At 40.1% G+C, this 18,032-nt stretch overlaps 1 protein-coding gene and 1 pseudogene across 2 annotated transcripts; one reads left to right on the forward strand and one right to left on the reverse strand.

Annotated features, from left to right (window-relative positions):
- Nucleotides 1-288: 288 nt before the first annotated feature.
- Nucleotides 289-4,487, forward strand: LOC127645684 (occludin-like; annotated as a pseudogene).
- A 236-nt stretch (nucleotides 4,488-4,723) lies between these two features.
- Nucleotides 4,724-17,769, reverse strand: LOC127645484 (nuclear receptor subfamily 2 group F member 6-like). Of its 2 annotated transcripts, none has more exons than XM_052129122.1 (5): nucleotides 17,670-17,769; nucleotides 15,882-16,477; nucleotides 15,621-15,715; nucleotides 8,238-8,798; nucleotides 4,724-6,912 (listed from the first exon to the last, which is right to left on the reverse strand). In XM_052129122.1, exons 2-5 carry the CDS (start codon nucleotides 16,148-16,150, stop codon nucleotides 6,638-6,640), a joined length of 1,200 nt encoding a protein of 399 aa, XP_051985082.1. In that variant the 5' UTR covers nucleotides 16,151-16,477; nucleotides 17,670-17,769; the 3' UTR covers nucleotides 4,724-6,637. The 2 variants fall into 2 exon arrangements, with proteins under 2 accessions (XP_051985082.1, XP_051985081.1); XM_052129121.1 differs by having other exon boundaries at nucleotides 8,238-8,801.
- Nucleotides 17,770-18,032: the final 263 nt, after the last annotated feature.

Below are 18,032 nucleotides of genomic sequence, written 5' to 3' on the forward strand. Positions count from 1 at the left end.
GACACAACGTGGAGAGAGCGACAGAAGGGGAACTCTAGTTTAGAATTCACAGTGTGATCAGTCTGTCTTGGATGCTGGAGTTTCATGCTTAATGGTTGACCAGCATTTCATGCTGGTAAACAGATTGGCCATGCTAGTCCACTAATAATCAGCATAGGTCTACTGGACTTTTCAGCTGGGATGTTATCAGTCACAGAAGAATGTATGACTGGCAATGTTTCTAGGTGGTTACAATAATCTCAGGCTCATGGTAAATGTAATCTCATGTTATTCTCTCTCTGATAAATCATGGATGGAACACAGCAGTATGACAGCCCACCTCAGTACAGTCAACACTACATCGCCCCATCAAACATCTACACATCCAGAACTTTCAACACACAGAGGAGCGAGTATGACTTAGACTCTGCAGAGACTAATGCTCCTCAAATGGAGGGAAGCCCTTAGCATTTCTACAGATGGTTTTCCCCACCTGGCATTGTGAAAATTATGGAGGGATTGACTGCATTGCTGTGTTTTATTATTTAACCTGTGTTGCTTCTACTCTAGTTACGAATAGAAATGCATGGCTTTGAGGCCAGTGTCTGGGCTTACGTTGATGGCTCTGAGGGCTTTGGCATGGGCGTGGGTATCGGGTCGGGGTACTGTGGAGGAACTTACGGAAATAAAAGCTCTTACATGACACCATACTCAGCAAAGTCAGCCATGATCTCAATGGCAGCCATTAATTTTGTTGTGCCCTTGGCCATCTTAGTGATTAGTTTCTCTAAGGTAAAGTGCGTACGCTAAAAAACAACAACAAAATTTGACCTGAGAGTTTTCTTGGTGAATGTGGTTCTAGCAATTCTTCAGTGTATTATAGACCTCATTTTTATGATAGAGGTGAATCCCACAGCCCAGAGTTCACAAAATATTATGTACATCCCCATTTTAATGATGTATTATGCCTCATTAGAGACATCTTCTTTAATCGATATCTGTATCACTACTGCTTTATGGATCCTGAAGAAGTTAGTATTTAAAAAAAATCTAATTCTGCACTTAATAGGAAGGTTCTATACATCAGTGCTAGTTAATGCTTGCAGTATCATGAACTTACAATGAACAATAACTTTTAGCTTGTTTTTTCTTTGTTTGTCCTCCTAATTTTAGGCGGTGGCACTGATTTGTGGTCTGGTTGTTGCAGTCCATTTTACCAATAAAACTCAAAGCAAAATTTGGCGTCATGATAAACCTAATATCTACTTGGAGGAACCACCTGTCCTCAGAACAGAAAGGAGCCAAGACTGAGTTAGTTCATACGTGAATTATTTAGGTCCTTGCTATGAACATCCAGTTTTCATCCAGAACATCCGGATATGTATTTTATGGAGCATTTTTCATTTAAACATTTAAAGCTGATAATACATGTAAAACACCATGAATCATTTAATTAATATTATTAGTATTAGAGAAGTAAGATTTGGGTCAGAGGATTAAAGTCCTGCTTTAGGATTATGGATTATAAAGTGTTATGTTTGTAGGATAGCGAACCACATCTTCTATAGTTGTGATATTGTTTTCCCCTTGTGGCAATATGTTTTGAAAAAGATATAATGCATAAGGTATGTCCTTCAGCACACCCAGTTTCCCTCTGACTATTCATTAACTAGTGAAGTAGTTGCAAGTGTCTAAAATCACAAGGCTGAAACTAGTTAAGTAGGCAAGCAATTCATGATAAGGTTTTAATAGACCTTTACCACATGAATACTCTATGAGTTTGAACTGTGGGCCTCATTAGTTACATTTTAGTGCACCACTAATAGTGAAAACTAGTGTAGCCTTCCCATGCAATACTCAAACACCAATGCAGTACAATGAAATCACTGGTATGATTTGCATTGTTTTTGTGTCACAATAATAAGATGGAGCACAGACCTGATACAACTGAATATAAATTACTACTTAGTTGATACCTGCCGTTCCCTGTTGTTTTTAAACATATAGATGACAGCTTGGATAGTAAGTCACTGATATTTTCATCCAAATGTACTTTTGTTGTAGCTTCTTTCTAATAGGCATCTACATGTTACAAGTTAGCAATAGCATCTGGAGTAATTATCAGAAACAAGTACATAGTTGAATACCAATCATTTTCATACAGACACAACACAACATTCATTGCAACATTGCATTTTTATTTATTTTGGCTAAAAGACACTATCCTGGAGGTCGCTTGCACGCCATCTACTCATTATCAGTAAAGCACATGTTATTCGGTTCACGTTGAGGTGAGACTGCTCTACAAACTGTGTCATTTTATAGTTCTTGGAAATTAACATGTTGTTTATCAGCAGCATATTGTTAAGACAATACACTCAGGTATTTTTGAAACGGGCCAGTGTCATGTGTGTATCCTGACAGTATCCTGAAATAATTACGCTGTGTAAGAGGAAATTGTGCACATGCTTGAGGGTGGGATAATTGTGGTGTGATGGATTTACAATGCTTTGGTGGATTGTGTGATGCAAAGCCTCTAAGTGGTCTCTTAAGGTTTTAAGATACAGTATTGTTCAAAGATCTCCGTGATGGTATCTCAGATTGTTTTCTGGTCTGGTTTCCCATCAGTAAGTGAAGTGTTTCTTTACATAGCAAAATAAATAAATAATAAAATAAACACATTTAGCAAATCATATAATTCTTCTGAAGTAAAATAACATAAGATATTAAGTCTTGTTTTCATAGAAATCTTAATATATATATATATATATATTATAATTTATAATAATTCAATAAACTTAGTTAGATTTAATTGTAAAACAAGACTTAATATCTTATTTTTGTTTTGTTAGAGACATTATTATTATATTATTTTGCGGTGCTGTAGCTTGGGTCATTCAGCAGTAGTCTGACCTTTTCTAAATAGATTTAATACATGTTGTTCTGTGGTTCTTTGGCTCTGTTAACACTTGTGCACAATCTGTTCCAGATAAGCACTCAATACACCCCCACAAGCACAAATGCTCACACTTTTTATTTTTTTATGGGACTTTGTTTTTAAGATGTTCTGAGAATACCATTGTACTGGAATCAATGGATGATCTCCAGCCCTGTGGAGGAAATTGAAGTGCAGAGCACATCGGAGCAGGAGAAGCTGGACATCTTTGAAGTTGAGGATGTTCTCTGTGAGACAGGGTACACAATTGGTGGAGAAATGGACAATGAATTAGACAGGCATGGGATGGAGGGGTGAGTTTCAAATGAACCCTCCTTGAAATTAAAAGTGCAGTCATTTTTTTACTGTGTCATCTTGGACTTCTACTGATACTTAGGGGCAGATGCTGTATCATTCAAACACAATAGTTTTCAGATACCAATGCCACTGTATAAATTCAGTCAGCCATGATTAATTAAATCCATGAGTAAAAGTGTCCAATAACAGGGTGATTAATGAGTGCAAGTAGTATTCAGCTGGTCATGTGATCCTAACATGGCAGTCCCCATGAGGGGACCGTGCCCCATATAGAAGCTTTTATTAGGTTACTTGTATGACTAGAGACTTCATCTTTTGTGAGTGCTCATGATATTATATGTTTCAAAATTACTATTAATTTAATTAGAAGTAAAAAAGCAATTGAGGAAAAATTACAAATTCTTTTAGATGCACCATATAGTGCTGATCAGAAAGTGCTAACTCTGTTGAGACTTACTGAGTTTACACAATTTGGCCAAATGTATGTGGACACTCAAACCCAACACCCATATGTGCTTGTTGAACATTTAAAAATGGATGTCTAATTACATAGTAGAAAAAGATTTATTTAGCAAGATACTGTTACGTTTTTTCTATAGCTCTTATTCAGAATTTACAACAGATGAACAGTGCAAGAACAAATTTGATGTCACCCTGGCTGTATACAAGAATCTCTGTGCAGAAATGGATGATATCTGTGGCCAAATGAATGAACCTAGCAGAGAGCTGGACACCCTGCACGAGGTGTCCACTTTCCAAGTTTCAGGTAGGCAGCAAGATTTTGGCATAAAGTACTGTAGGATTAGAAGTCTGTATGACAGCATTTCATATGAAAACTCAATATGTCCCATAACTAAACAATGTATCCTCTGCATCACAGGCTGTAGCTGAGGAATATAATCGACCCAAAATCTGAAAGCAAGTAAACATAACTGCATTACAGATCAGAATTATGGGCTAGTGGTCAATATTTGCCACTATCAAAGTGTTTGTCATTTCATATTTTTTGTCTGTGGATCACTAATGTTCACTTTTGTTCTCTACTCTCACCAATACAACAGCAAGAAGCACCAGTGTAAGAACCAAAGATGCAAATACTGTTTCATATCAAGCAATTGGTCAAAAATTATGATCGAGGTTTCACAAGGAAAGAGAAGGCTTTTGGTGCCGATCCTCAGGATTTCTTTGTCTAAAAACACGCCCTTGCCAAACCTGGGTGTATACACAGGTATAAGTCACTTTTTTATTATTATAAAACTTTATAGAGACGAATATGTTAAAAATATTACTCACCATTCTAAAACCGTGCTGAATGAGTTTTTTCTGTTAAGTTGCCACAGGTTTTGTAAATATTGTAATCATCTTATGAAATGGAAACCAGTTTTCCTTGCACTTACAAAGACTACTTGAAACAACTGTGTATTTGTTTTTCTTTTCTTTGAAACTTGATAGGGAATGGACAAAAATTCTATCACAATTACAACCATGTATGATACTAATATTTAATCAACCTGTCATACACAAGTATTTAAAAACACAAAGATATTAAAATTAAAACTGTACATGTTGCAGTTGAATGTGTTTGTATATTAGACCGCCTGTTATTTTTCAAGGCCTAAATATGAGGTAATATTAGTTATTCAGATGTATGATAAGGCTAGGAAAATTACATCTCACAACAAGAGCTAATGCCACATGCGGTCACATGTGAAACATACACACCAGAGCCCTGTTCTAAAAAAAAAAAAAAGCAGTAACAATTTCTAGCCAAAATCAGCCTTCGTATCACTAAAATAACATACTGATATATCCAATCACTCCTCTTTAGTTTAAAGTGAGCAGCTCAGGTGTGTTGACACAATTTCAAATTGATACATTTTCGATCAACCACCACTTGATCGTCCATTTATGTCTCAGACAATAGAGGTACTTTTTTGGTTAACAATGTTGTAATGTCATTACCAGTTTATAATTAACTGTTTAAAGTCTAAAAAGCAAAACAAAAAGAAGAGCAGAAACCATGTATGATCAATGACAACAATACAGTATTCTGTATGAGTATGAATAATACTTCCATGTGGAAAAGATTCACTGGTTTTTAGATCTGAAAAATACATGACTACTTCATTTGTCATCTAAAATGCAAAATGAGATGATCAAAGAAATAAACATTCATGACGAGGTAAGTCTTGAGCCAAGAAAGCATTTAAACAGCAAATACAGTTTGCAATTATTTTATAAAATGGTTGTTTCAACTTTAGTAAATTTCAATCTTTCAAAGAATTGCATTATATAGGGTAAAATAACTAAAAACATATCCCATCACTGTGGTAAAACAAATGCCTTAAAGGGGTAGTTCAAACAAAAATGAAAATTCTCTCATCATTTACTCACCCTCATGCCATCCCAAATGTGTATGAGTTTCTTTCTACTGCTGAACACAAACGAAGATTTGTTGAAAGATATTTCAGCTCTGTTGGTCCAAACAATACAAGTGAATGGCAGCATAAAGTAATCAATAATATTCCAGTAGATAAATTAATGTCTTCTGAAGCAATTTGATAGGTGTGTGTGTGAGAAACAGATCAATATTTAAGTCCTTTTTTACTATAAATCTCCACCTTTGACCAGCCCCAACCAGTAGTTGACTGAACGTGAGTCACTTCAACACCAGTATGTGAAATTTAGAGTGTAGATTTACAATAAAAAAGGACTTAAACATTGATATTTTTCTTACCCACACCTATCATATCGCTTCTGAAAATATGGATTTAACCACTGGAGTATTATGGTTTACTTTTATGTCTTTTGGACCTTCAAAGATATGGTCAACAGATTGCGTTCTTTTGGGATGTCATGTCCATTTTCCTCTTCCCAGTTTCTGGTACATAAGAGCAAAGTTGAGTATGTGGGGTGGGAGTGGTGGGTGACTTTGATATCATTAGGGTAAATTTCATATTCACACCCAAATGATTTTATTTGATATAAACTTCTGAAATTCTAAAAATGGCTAGCTGTATGACACATATACTGACCATGTTTTATTCTTCAACCATTTTCCACTAAATAACTCACTATAAATCTGAACCTAAAATCTTACCTTTGGCAGGGAGATTACAAACAGTCCTCAAATATTTCATTATAATTTTTTTTTATCAAACTTTGACAATGCCGTTGCATCTTAAAACAGTTCACAGAACATTGATCAAGCCATCTGCAACATATTAGTGAATTGATGATTCCCAATGTATGACCCAGTTGCATTTGGTCATACAGCCAATATCAGACGTGAATGCAGGAATGCCAAAAAATAAAAATTTATATCAGAGAGGGAACCAGAGACTTCCAGTAGTTTGCTAAAGTAGTCTGGTGGCTGACTGGCTCTGTGGTCACATCTGATAATGATTACTGTCCAGGTACATAGGGCCAACTGATGGAGCTGCCAGAGAGCTGCATATCACGGATAAGCGTCTCGATAGGCGTCTTCCCCACGAGCCGGATGAAGAAGAGCTGAGAGATGAGGTTGGCGGGCACCGCTCTCAAAGCGGGCAGGCGCAGTAACAGCCGCCCAAATCGCTGGGGCTGCCCGGGATACTGCATGCGTTCATACTCGGTCAGGGCCACCTGAGCTTTTTCCTGGAGGCTTTCAACATGAGCTGGGTCTGTCAGTCCACATGCATCTAACAACAGACATACAGAGAAACCAGATATTAATGGCAGAGGACAGTTAAATGATTTTACAAGGCTGTTAAAGGTATAGCTACCCAAAAATGAAAGTCCTGACTCCCGTCATAATTTTTTCATATTCATTTTATTCCAAACCCATGTGAATTTCTCTCTTCCGTGGAACACAAAAGGATACGCTAGGCAGAATGTTTGAGAATAAAGGCCAAAGTATCCTTCGGTTGTCTGTGGACTGTCTGCATGTGGCCTAGGTTTATTTTTACTAAAAGAATATCACAAAGCAGTCGTAGTGCAAATGCATCAAATGCATTTGTATTCTCTCACTGTCAAAATAGTACACTTTAAAAGGCAACGCGGTCAACTGGGCACAATCCAATCAGGAAGTATAGCTGGGCCTAAAGGTGCACACAGTCATTTTTTGATAATAGAATTTGATAATAATTTTGAAACATTATGTATAAAATCATGACCAATCATGTTAGATGAAGAGTTCAGTCATATCAGTAACCTTATAAAAGAAGCAGTGTCAGCATTTATCAAAATTTCTCCTTGCGTTCCACAAAAGTAAATCAAGTCATGACAGGTTTGGAATGGCATAAGGGTGAGAAAATTATTTTTATTTTTAAAGGGAGTGACAGCCCCAGTCACCTTCATTGTATGGAAAAAAAGATGTATTGAAAGTGAATAGTGACTGACTCTATCATTCTGCCTAAAATCTCCTTTTGTGCTCCACGGAAGAGAAAAACTATCCCTTTAACTCTTTCCCCGCCAAACACGGAATTTTCCGTGTTTTATGAAAAAACGCTTCCCCGCCAAACACGGAATTTTCCGGGTTTCCGTGTTTTAGGTGTTATAAGGTAAGGAAGACCCCTCCACATGTTTTGAAAGAGTACGCAACTCTTTGATCAAAGAAACAGACTGCGATCGTCTCAAACATGAAGAAGTGGAGTATTGAGAAGCTCAAAATATCAGACATAAACATGCCTTTTTATCAGCTTTTTGTCTGAAATGGGGAAAGAGTTAAGGATTTTTATTCATTAGTATTATTTTATAAACTTAAGTGGTGATAAGGTTTTGTTTTAGCCCTTACAAGTTTCTTCTTTCTTTTTATTTTCTTAAAAGAGTTTCACAATACATTTAGGAAACAAAGGGGAAAACAGATTGCTAATGTGTTACCCAGAAGGGGGAGCTAGTATTACAATAGAAACTAGCCTGCCATCACTATTCTTAACCATTTTACATTTAACATAAATGTTTCGGTGAATCAGATCTGATTGTGTCAGAGTAAATGCAGCTTATCAGAGTCCTTTGGTTAATTCACCTGGTGAGAAGAGAGCTATGGCCTTGAGACAGCTGTACTCTGCTGAATCCACTTGCAAGCGGGTCAGCTTCTCCACTTGGTCCTGAAAAACACGCACCTGGTCCATGAAGGACACCACCCTTTCAGCAGACATAGGAGAGGAGTGAAAGCCTGCGGCAGCGAGCAGCGGGGCCATGTTCAGTGGCAGGGCAGATTGAGCTGCGTTTAGAATAAACAGTTCACTCCAGCTGAGCCGCAGCAGGGCCACCTGCTCAGATACAGGCAGCTCAGGGAAATAAGGAATATTTCGGGCCCATTCGATGGTGCTGAACAGGAGTCTGGCAGCGAGCTCACAGATGCTGTCGATGCCCATGGAGGATCCACCACCCCCCTGCATCTGCTGGCTGTACTGGTGACTGTAGCGGCTGTTGGGGTAAGGCTCAGCCCGTAGAAGCTGGGAGATAAGCTCAGACACTGGCTGCCCATTGTAGAACTCATTCACACCGCTTCCAGCGTTACCGCCCACTGGAGTTGTGGATGGGCTGAGATTAGAATGCGAAGGTGGGATGCGACCACGCTGAACTGCTAAAGGAAAATTAGGGAAGAGAGAGGCAGAGTTGTGATGGAATTGAAACATTTGATAAATGAGGCAAAAGTTCCTGTCCTTTGCTAACCCTCAGCATAGGACATCAGGCGGAGTCAGAGGACTGGCCTAAAGGATTAGAAACATTTAATTACTGATTGCACAAGGACAGAATAGCTCAACAATTTCCTTGGGGAAAAAAGGAAACTGGAAACACCACATTCTAGAGCAGGGTTTTTCAAACTGGAGTTTTCAAATGTGTAAAAAAAAAAAAAAACAGTACATGTAACATTTACTGAATTTGACATTTTTAAGGGTTAATTTTTTTCATTAGATTAATCAGGAACAGGCCTGTTTTATTCTGTTGACAGCTATTTTTTTTTTTACAGTAATGAATAAAACAAACTGGCTCCATATATTATGAAAGATATAGATGCACTGGTGGCCACAACATTAAACCCACCTGCCAAATATTTTGTAGGTAACCCTCGTGCCACCAAAACAGCGGCAACCTGCATCTCAGAGTTCTTTTCTTCTCACCACAATTGTACAGAGCAGTTATCCAAATTACCGTAGACTTTATAAGTTCAAACCAGTCTGGCCATTCTCTGTTGACCTCTCTCATCAACAAGGCATTTCTGTCAGCAGCACTTCCCCTCACTGGATGTCTTTTGTTTTTGGCACCATTCGGAGTCAGGAGCTTCAGTTAATGTTTGGACCGTGGCATGATTGTTGGTGCCAGTTGGGCTGGTATGAGTATTTCTGTAACTGCTGATTTCCTGGGATTTTCACACACAACAGTCTCTAGAATTTACTCCGAATGATGCCAAAAACAAAAAACATCCAGTGAGCGGCAGCTCTGTGGATGAAGGTGCTTTGTTGATAAGAGAGTTCAACAGAAAATGGCCACACTTGTTTGAACTGACAAATGGTACTTTTCCACTGCATGTTATGGTTTGACTCGACTCTACTCGCTTTACTTTTCTGAGCTTGCTTTTCCACTGCTGTTTAGTGCCGCCTCAACGTGGGTGGGATTATAGGCTGATCATCATACTTGCGCCGACTCTACTGCCGTGACATCATCTTAAATGCGACACCAAACAATAAACAATAACACGACCACTAGCTGTTAGCTACTAGCTCATTGTGGCAGCGGGGCGTGGTCGAGCGTCTGTCTAGAGGGAGAAAGAGCGGTAAGTGCGCTTACACCTGAGCTAAATTATGCCTAACACCTGTTTCTGATTACAGTGAACACGGGGAGAGCGGCATAAGAGAGTGAGAGCAAGCCAGAATGGAGCTGACTGTTGTACCGACTGCCTAAAAGCTTATTCACTGTGTGGCCCTGAAGCCTTAGTGTTGTGAAGCTGAATTGTGATACTAATTTACTGTGTGGCCATGGAGCCGTGTTTGTGAGAAATTAAACGACTAACCTTGAACCTGCTCCAATTTTCTCCTGTGCCTTCCTTGCTGGAAAGGGGAGTACTACACTCATTGTGCTGCATAAAGCAGTTGTTGCATGGTGATTTTACACAAGTGTAACAGTTAAATTGGCCTGGTTGTTTTAGAAGCAAGCTTTCCAGTAGCTGGTCAACTAAAAAAGTGAAGCTTTCAAGCAGAGTATTGAGTTAACCTACCACCCTCCATCGTGGACTCCAGCCATGGCTGAGTCCAGGGCACTCTCCCTCCCATTGCTTGCCGGTCTTGATAGCATACATTTGGTCAAACCACTTTCACTTTTTCCTTGATGGTTCTGTAGTCACGTTTAAGTTTTTTTTAAGTTTTTTTTTTACTTTTCCCTACACTGTTGGTAGGTCCGGTGGTAGCCATTTCTCTACTGTGCAGTCAACAGCTGAGACACTTCCTGAAAGACATTTTCGTTTCATTCGTCGCTAACGAGAGGAACGACTGCACCTCGTTTATTGACCACGGCGTGGTTTCGCACACAGCCATTTACAATTCGAAAGTTGCGTGAAGAATTACTGCTATCGCTGTAGCTAACTTTAAAACTAGCGGGTTGATGTCCCGTGTCGAAAATCCAGTGATGCTACTAGTGACTATTCTCTATGATCAATCAGTGATCTGCAGAGTTTTGACGTCACGTTTAGTATAGGCTTGGCTCGCTTGGAACCTCGACCGAGGTGGTATTAAAAAAAAAAGTACCAGGTACTATCCACAGTGGAAAACCCACAAAAAGCAAGCAGAGTCGAGTTGTACCGTGCAATGGAAAAGCCCCAAAAGTCTAAGGTAGCTCAGAAAACTGCTCTTTACAATTGTGGTGAGAAGAAAAGTATCACAGAATGCAATTACATAATATTAGGCAGGTGGTTTTAATGTTGTGGTTTATCGGGGGCCTGGGTAGCTTAGTGGTAAAGATGCTGGCTACCACCCCTGGAGTTCGCTAGTTCAAATCCCAGGGCGTGCTGAGTGACTCCAGCCAGGTCTCTTAAGCAACCAAATTGGCCCAGTTGCAAGGGAGGGAAAAGTCACATGGGGTATCCTCCTCGTGGTAACTATAATGTGGTTCGTTCTAGGTGGGGCGCATGGTGAATTGAGCGTGGTTGCCACGGTGGATGGCATGAAGCCTCCACACGGGTTATGTCTTCGTGGCAACGCGCACAACAAGCCACATGATAAGATTTGCGCGTTGATGGTCTCAGACGCGGAGGCAGATGGGATTTGTCCTCCGCCACCCGGATTGAGGCGAGTCACTACGCAACCACAAAGACTTAAAAGTGTATTGGGAATTGGGCATTCCAAATTGGAACCCCCCCAATAAAATTTTGTGGTGGATCGATGTATATTATATTATGCTTATGTTATACCAATAAAAATAAAATAACTCCCTCAACACTAAAGCTGTACCTCTAAATTAGTAAAATAGGCTTTACCTGTTATTATTAACTACAATATTACTATTATTATTTTATATTTTTATAATTACTGCTAAATATACTAAATGATTCTTGTAAGAATAATGCAGTGGCATTGATAGACTTCCAGTATCACGTATGCTTATAAGGCTCAATCCAATCCTGTTTCCTTAAATTAACCTGCTCCTGAGCAGGTTACGGACTTGTTGCAATGAAAGCAACTCCGAGATGATCTTCCATGAATGTAACAATCCAGGATCAGGTGCAATTGTCAATGATGAAATCCAGATAACACATCAATCAATGTACATAGAAGGGGGCACAGTTCAGGAGTTGATATAGGCTAGGGGTATTCAAAAACAATTTGAGAGGGTCCAGTCACACACATTTTTTAAGTGGGAAAAGTCTGACTACATATTGTCATTTATCTGTGCTCTAGTACATCATAGTAACAAACTTACCATTGTCCATATTATGATTTGGGATACATGTTTTTACATAAAATGTTTTCAGACTATTAATAAATACATTAAATAAAACCAATCAATTACATTTTAATGAATTACAAACAACTTCTTTATTTTCACTGTGAAAATATACATTGTACAGGCTGTGCTGTGTAGTAAGTGGGCTATTACTATTTGTCTTTGTCTATTACATGCTGCATCTAAGAAATTAAAAAAATTAGTACAACAAAGAAATTATATAAAAATGTATGGTTTCTCTTTTTACAAAAACATAATAAACTGCACATTTGTGACAGCATTGCTAAACAAATGTGGCTGCATAGTTTGACGAGGAGGAAGTCTTGGCCAGGCAGTGAGGATGTACGCCTGGATCTGAGTTTCCCCAATCAGCAGGAGAGAGAGATAAGGTGGAGCCAGAGATGCCAGAGAGACAGAGGGAGAAACACAGAGCTGTGTGAGTGTGTGTCGATGTGTGTTTTGGTTATGCTGAAAAGCAGTTTTATGTTGTGTTGTGATCAGTGAGGGTTTCCTTTGGAATTCCCACTCATGAAATGATTCTGAAGAGTGCCTCCGCAACACGTGCTGAAATGTTGCGTAGAGGCACTGCAAATTCTTTGGAAGGGGACCTCAATTATAGGAAGTGGGCGCAAAGGCACTCTTAGAGTGGCCGGTGGATTCACCAGCTGACATTTACCGCGTGCCTAAGGGCCTTGTTCAGCATCTGCTCCAGAGGGAAATCCCCAGCAGGGAATCCTCTAAGGGCTGGGGAAGCCGGGACTTCATCCTGATGCAAAGCTGACACAGACTGCCACGGCTCTGCCTCCCCAGCAAGCAAATCACAAACCACACACACACTGAGACACTTTGGTGCAGGAACCATCCACACATAATCTCCCCAATAACAACTGAAATTCCGGCCAATACGTACCCAAAATCAGCGGATGGGTGAGTCGAGGACTAACTGCCACCTCTACTCTATATTTTTTGCCCATGAAATTGTACAGCCACAGGCACTAAGGGATATTCGTCAATGTCCCCATTCACAAACAGATCAGTGTGTCTCCCTCTCTCTCTCTGGTCTCTCCGGCTCCTCCTTATCTCTCTTTCCCACTGATTGGGGCAACTCAGTGCCAGACATGCATCCTCTCGGCCTGGCCATGCCCTCCTTCTAGTCACTGTGAGCCACTGAACATGGGCTTTGCATATCTCTTAATTGAATAATAATACAATCATAAAAACTAAAGAGCACATTTTATGGAGAACAAAGGAGAGTCCAAAAGAGTAGAAAATCTGAATACACAGACGATGTTTCCATGCATGCACCAGTCACTCTGGAACTTGCATCAATGACTAATGAGATAAATTACACTTTTGTTTCTCCTGCCAATAATTTGAACTTTGGCAAATATGGTGTGAGTGCAATTCTAAGACAATGATGCAGGTGTTCATTGCTGAGCCTGGTACATTATTTGGTTTTAATAATGTTCAATGTGGAGAAGACTGACTCATAGCAGTATGTGGAACAAAACATGATCAGGAAGTGTAGTAACATTTTGTTTAGAATAGTGAAACCAGCTGCAGATACCAACTTTCCCCAGAAAGTTACAGGGTCACAATCACCAACCTCTTTCAAAGCCACATTTTCTTGCAGTTCAATCAACCCCATTTGTAGTGATGCAACATTTACCCATCTGAAGGTCTGTTTTGCTTCCTCTAACAACTCTGTGACATTTGTGACCAAGAAGGGATTCTGTATGATCAGCAGCAGTTGATTTCCAAGCACAAATGGTAAGATGTCAGGTCAGGGTGGTCCTCTTTCAAATGTGCAATCAGTCCCCTTCCTCTTCCTATCATGGCTGGAGCTCCATCTGTGGTGATGAAGACCCCAGACATCAGATCTATCCCCCTTTTTGTCAGCATCCCTTTGAAGGCTTCAAGCATGTCCACTCCTTGTGTGTGTGCATCACAAGTTGTTAAACCCAACAAATCCTCACAGAATTCCTTCTTTGTTTCATCATAGAATCTCACAAATACCAGAAGCTGGGCATTATCGATGGTATCTGTTGATTCATCCACAGCTAAAGAAATGCATGGTGCATTCTGAATGGCCTCATCAAGTTGTGAAATCACATCAGGTAATATTTCAGTTCTTTTCATTATTGTGGAATCTGACAATGGGATCCATTTTATCCTTTACTTCAGCTCATCTTTTTGTTTACCATAAAGCAAGGTCTCAGCAACTTCACTCATGCATTCTTTAACCATCTCTGCGTCAATAAATGGCTTTTTTCCCCTCCCCTATTCTCCCATATTTGGAATGCCCAATGCGCTCTAGGTCTTCGTGGTAGCGTATTGAGGAATCTCAGTTGCCTCAGTGTCTGAGACTGCATCTTATAACGTGGCTTGTTGAGCGCATTACCTCGGAGACTTCACACTATTCTCCATGGCATCCATGCACAACTCACATTATACATCACATATAAACCACATTATAGTGACCATGAGGAGGTTAACCCAACGTGGCTCTATCCACCCTAGCAAACGGACCAATTGGTTTCTTAGGAAGCCTGACTGGATTCACTCAGCATGCCCTGGATTCAAACTTGCAACTCCAGGGGTGTGGTAGTCAGTGTCTTTACTTGCTGAGCTACTCAGGCCCCCAGTAAATGGCTTTTTGTGTTTTGCCAAAACCCAAGCTATTCTCAGTGAGCACTCAATTACAAGTTCTTGGGCTGTCAGGGAATGGATAAAAACTTTGGTGGACCTCTCCTATTGGAATTTGAGACAATTAATATTTTTAGTTCTCAGCTCTGTGTTTTACGTATGGGATACGTATGCTCGAAATGACTGTGTTTCGTGTCGTAGTGTCACTTCACATATGCACTTTTTACAAGTGCTACAGACTCTGGTCACTGGTTTTTAACTTGTTGTGGGGAGAATGAATGCATACTTGTCGGTTCACTCAGCTTTGAATATGCGATTTTCACTATCAACTTTCATTTTCTTTGAACAAGCCATCCTAACATTCACAAACTCTATCGATGGATGTATTTCCGTGTCTGCGTGCTGCTTGCTCCCAGTCCCAACACTGTCTTTCACTGTCGAAGATATTTGCATACATTTAGGTGATTGAATGAGACGCAGATCTCTTCACGAGACTAATTTGCATAAATGCACATGATTGAATAGGACGCGGATCTCGTCATGGGACTAATTTGCATAAGTGCACGTGATTGGATAGGACATGGCCCCGGAGACAGAGAGAGGCTGCACTGCACTTGGTAAACGGCACCCAGTCGATAATGTCTGAAAGCTGTCTGAAATACATGTCTCGATATCTTTAAATTTGGTGCCGTTCGGTCTGTATTGACCCTTTGCTGGGTCCGGACACCGTTCACGGTCTACCATTTGAGTATGACTGATATAAGCCAATAATGACTGAGAACCATCCTGGCTGATTTTGTAATGCGAGATAGATATTTACCTTCTTTACGCATTCCAACTCGGAAACACTTCTTTAGACGGCAGTACTGACACTGGTTGCGATGATGTTGGTCGATCTGACAGTCCCGATTTGATCTGAGAAAAGAACCATAACAGCTTCATGTTTCACACTAAAATGAACATTCTGTTAATCTGTTCAACCACCAATCTGTATGGTATACAGGTTCACTGGAAATAAAAAAGCACAAAGTTAACAATTACAACTAGCACATGCATAAATATAGTTTAAATTCTCTGTTACCTGCAGGTATAGTTGAGGTTTCGTCGGACACTTCTTTTGAAAAAGCTCTTGCAGCCCTCACAGGTAAACACACCATAGTGTTTTCCACTAGATTTGTCACCGCAGACCACACAGTCCACCACGCACCCTTTATCATCCTCCCCGGCCTCCATGTCACTGCCACCTCCTTGCGTTGACCCATCATCCTCATCTCCCCTCAGATAACCCTTGTCACCAAGTCCATTAGTATCCCCATTGGGATCTCCCCATCCTCCTCTCACCATGGCCATTGCTTAGTTCTCAGCCCAACCAAGGAGGAAATATGCTCCCAAATGAAGCTGTTTCCGTTGACACCTTTTTAATAGCAGTGTATTTTAAAAAGAAAAGCTATGAAGGCTTCTGAATCTGGAAATTGTCCGACGTCTCATCTGACGCATTGAGGCTCAGACACAGGTCCTGAGTCAGTCAACTTTGGTCTTGGGGCAGTGGGCTGTGCATGCTGTTTTGTGTTCTTGACTGATCATATTCACTTTTTGTTGCGTCTTCTTTACCAGTACTTCAGATACTGTACCAGGTGTACATTATTTCAATGATTGGTTTCCAATTCAATCAAGAACCTGCGAAAGAAAACAATCTCTCACTTACAGTTACTCAATGTATAATTCTTAAAGGAGTCATGACATGCCTTTCTTTATTATTTTCATAACACTTGGTTTTGGTGCTGCTTCGCCTTAAAAAACTTGACAGTTAATGCCCACCGTTATGATTCTCTCTCTCTGCTCTTGAATTACCTGTTCTATCTCCTTGCCATCTCACTGCTCACCGCTACTGGGCAGGGTTACTGAGTTGATAAGGTAAAGTAGATGTTGATGTGCTGTTGTGGAGGCAATCAGATGCAAATGTCTACCACAGTGTGGCATCACAATATGGAGGAAGTAGAGAACAAGTTGCTTTGACAGCTTGGTTTCAACAAATGCTCTTTTTGCAGTGAGGAGGAAGTTTTAAGTTCTGAAACTTACAGTATGTTTTATAGAACAATGAACTCTTACATGTGAAAAGAGCAAGGCAAATTGTATTTCTCATGTCATGACCCTTTTAAGACTTGTACAACAGTCACAGCTTAACCAGTCTCCTCAGAGTCATACTTTGCTGTATATATTATGGCCTTTACAACAACTATAGCACGCATTTCTATATTTGAAATATTTTAATCATGACTTCAATAGAGACATTACTGTCCAGAACTGATTACTTAAGAGTTTACTAAAATGTCCTATCCCTTACAAATTACTTGCCAGCCCAAGTAATGAAGAACAAACTACATACAGCACACATAATTGTTATTACATATAATCTCTTAAAAAAAAATACCAATACAAAAAATAAACTTATACTAAAATGTATAGGTATAAAAAGAAATGCCAAGCTACAATAAACTATTTGCTCAAGGACGTGTTCACTCACAGGGCTTGTTTGTTGTGAAATTGCTTGTTGTGATCAGAAATGTGGAAATAAAAAACGACATGGATGAACCACAAACGTTATTTCGTGCTTATGGTTTCGACGTGATCACGAGCTAAATCGCACGTTTCTTGATTTTTCATGAGAGCCAGCAACAGACATGCGGCCTAAGCTCCAGCCCTCTTCCCCCTGTATCGAGCAGGGGGAGGGGTGGAGCCATAGCTTTAGCGACGTACCTCATTCGAGACTTCGGCGAACACTGTCTTTTTGCTCAATTTTGATGGACTGAAGCGTTAGCTAGCAAACCGTTCACAGCAGCGAAAAGCGGAAATGTTTTAATATTCCTACCTGGAGAAGTGCAAAAGTCGCGCGGGCTGGAGGACAAGAGACTGATCGTGCCAATGTCCAGTAGAGTGCGCGCGCCGCCGCGTGCCTGTGAGTGTATGTGTGAGTGCGTATGTGTTGGGGGTGCGCAGGGATTTGACACAGCTATTCAAGCCCACGGTTGCCATGGTATCGCCTGCCTTATATGGTCAAAGAAGTCAAAGAGCAGGGAGGGCTGCTCTGTTGGGTACACAAAAAAGAATGTGGTGTTTTGCTCCTCAGAGATCAGTGACCTTAGACATGTTTCATAGAACTGCGAATGTGCCTACAGGAGCCCAAACCAATTAAATACCATTCAGATAAGTCGTGCACAGGCTAAATATGTTC

Source organism: Xyrauchen texanus, chromosome 6, assembly GCF_025860055.1.
Source record: "Xyrauchen texanus isolate HMW12.3.18 chromosome 6, RBS_HiC_50CHRs, whole genome shotgun sequence".
NCBI classification, from domain to species: Eukaryota; Metazoa; Chordata; class Actinopteri; order Cypriniformes; family Catostomidae; genus Xyrauchen; species Xyrauchen texanus.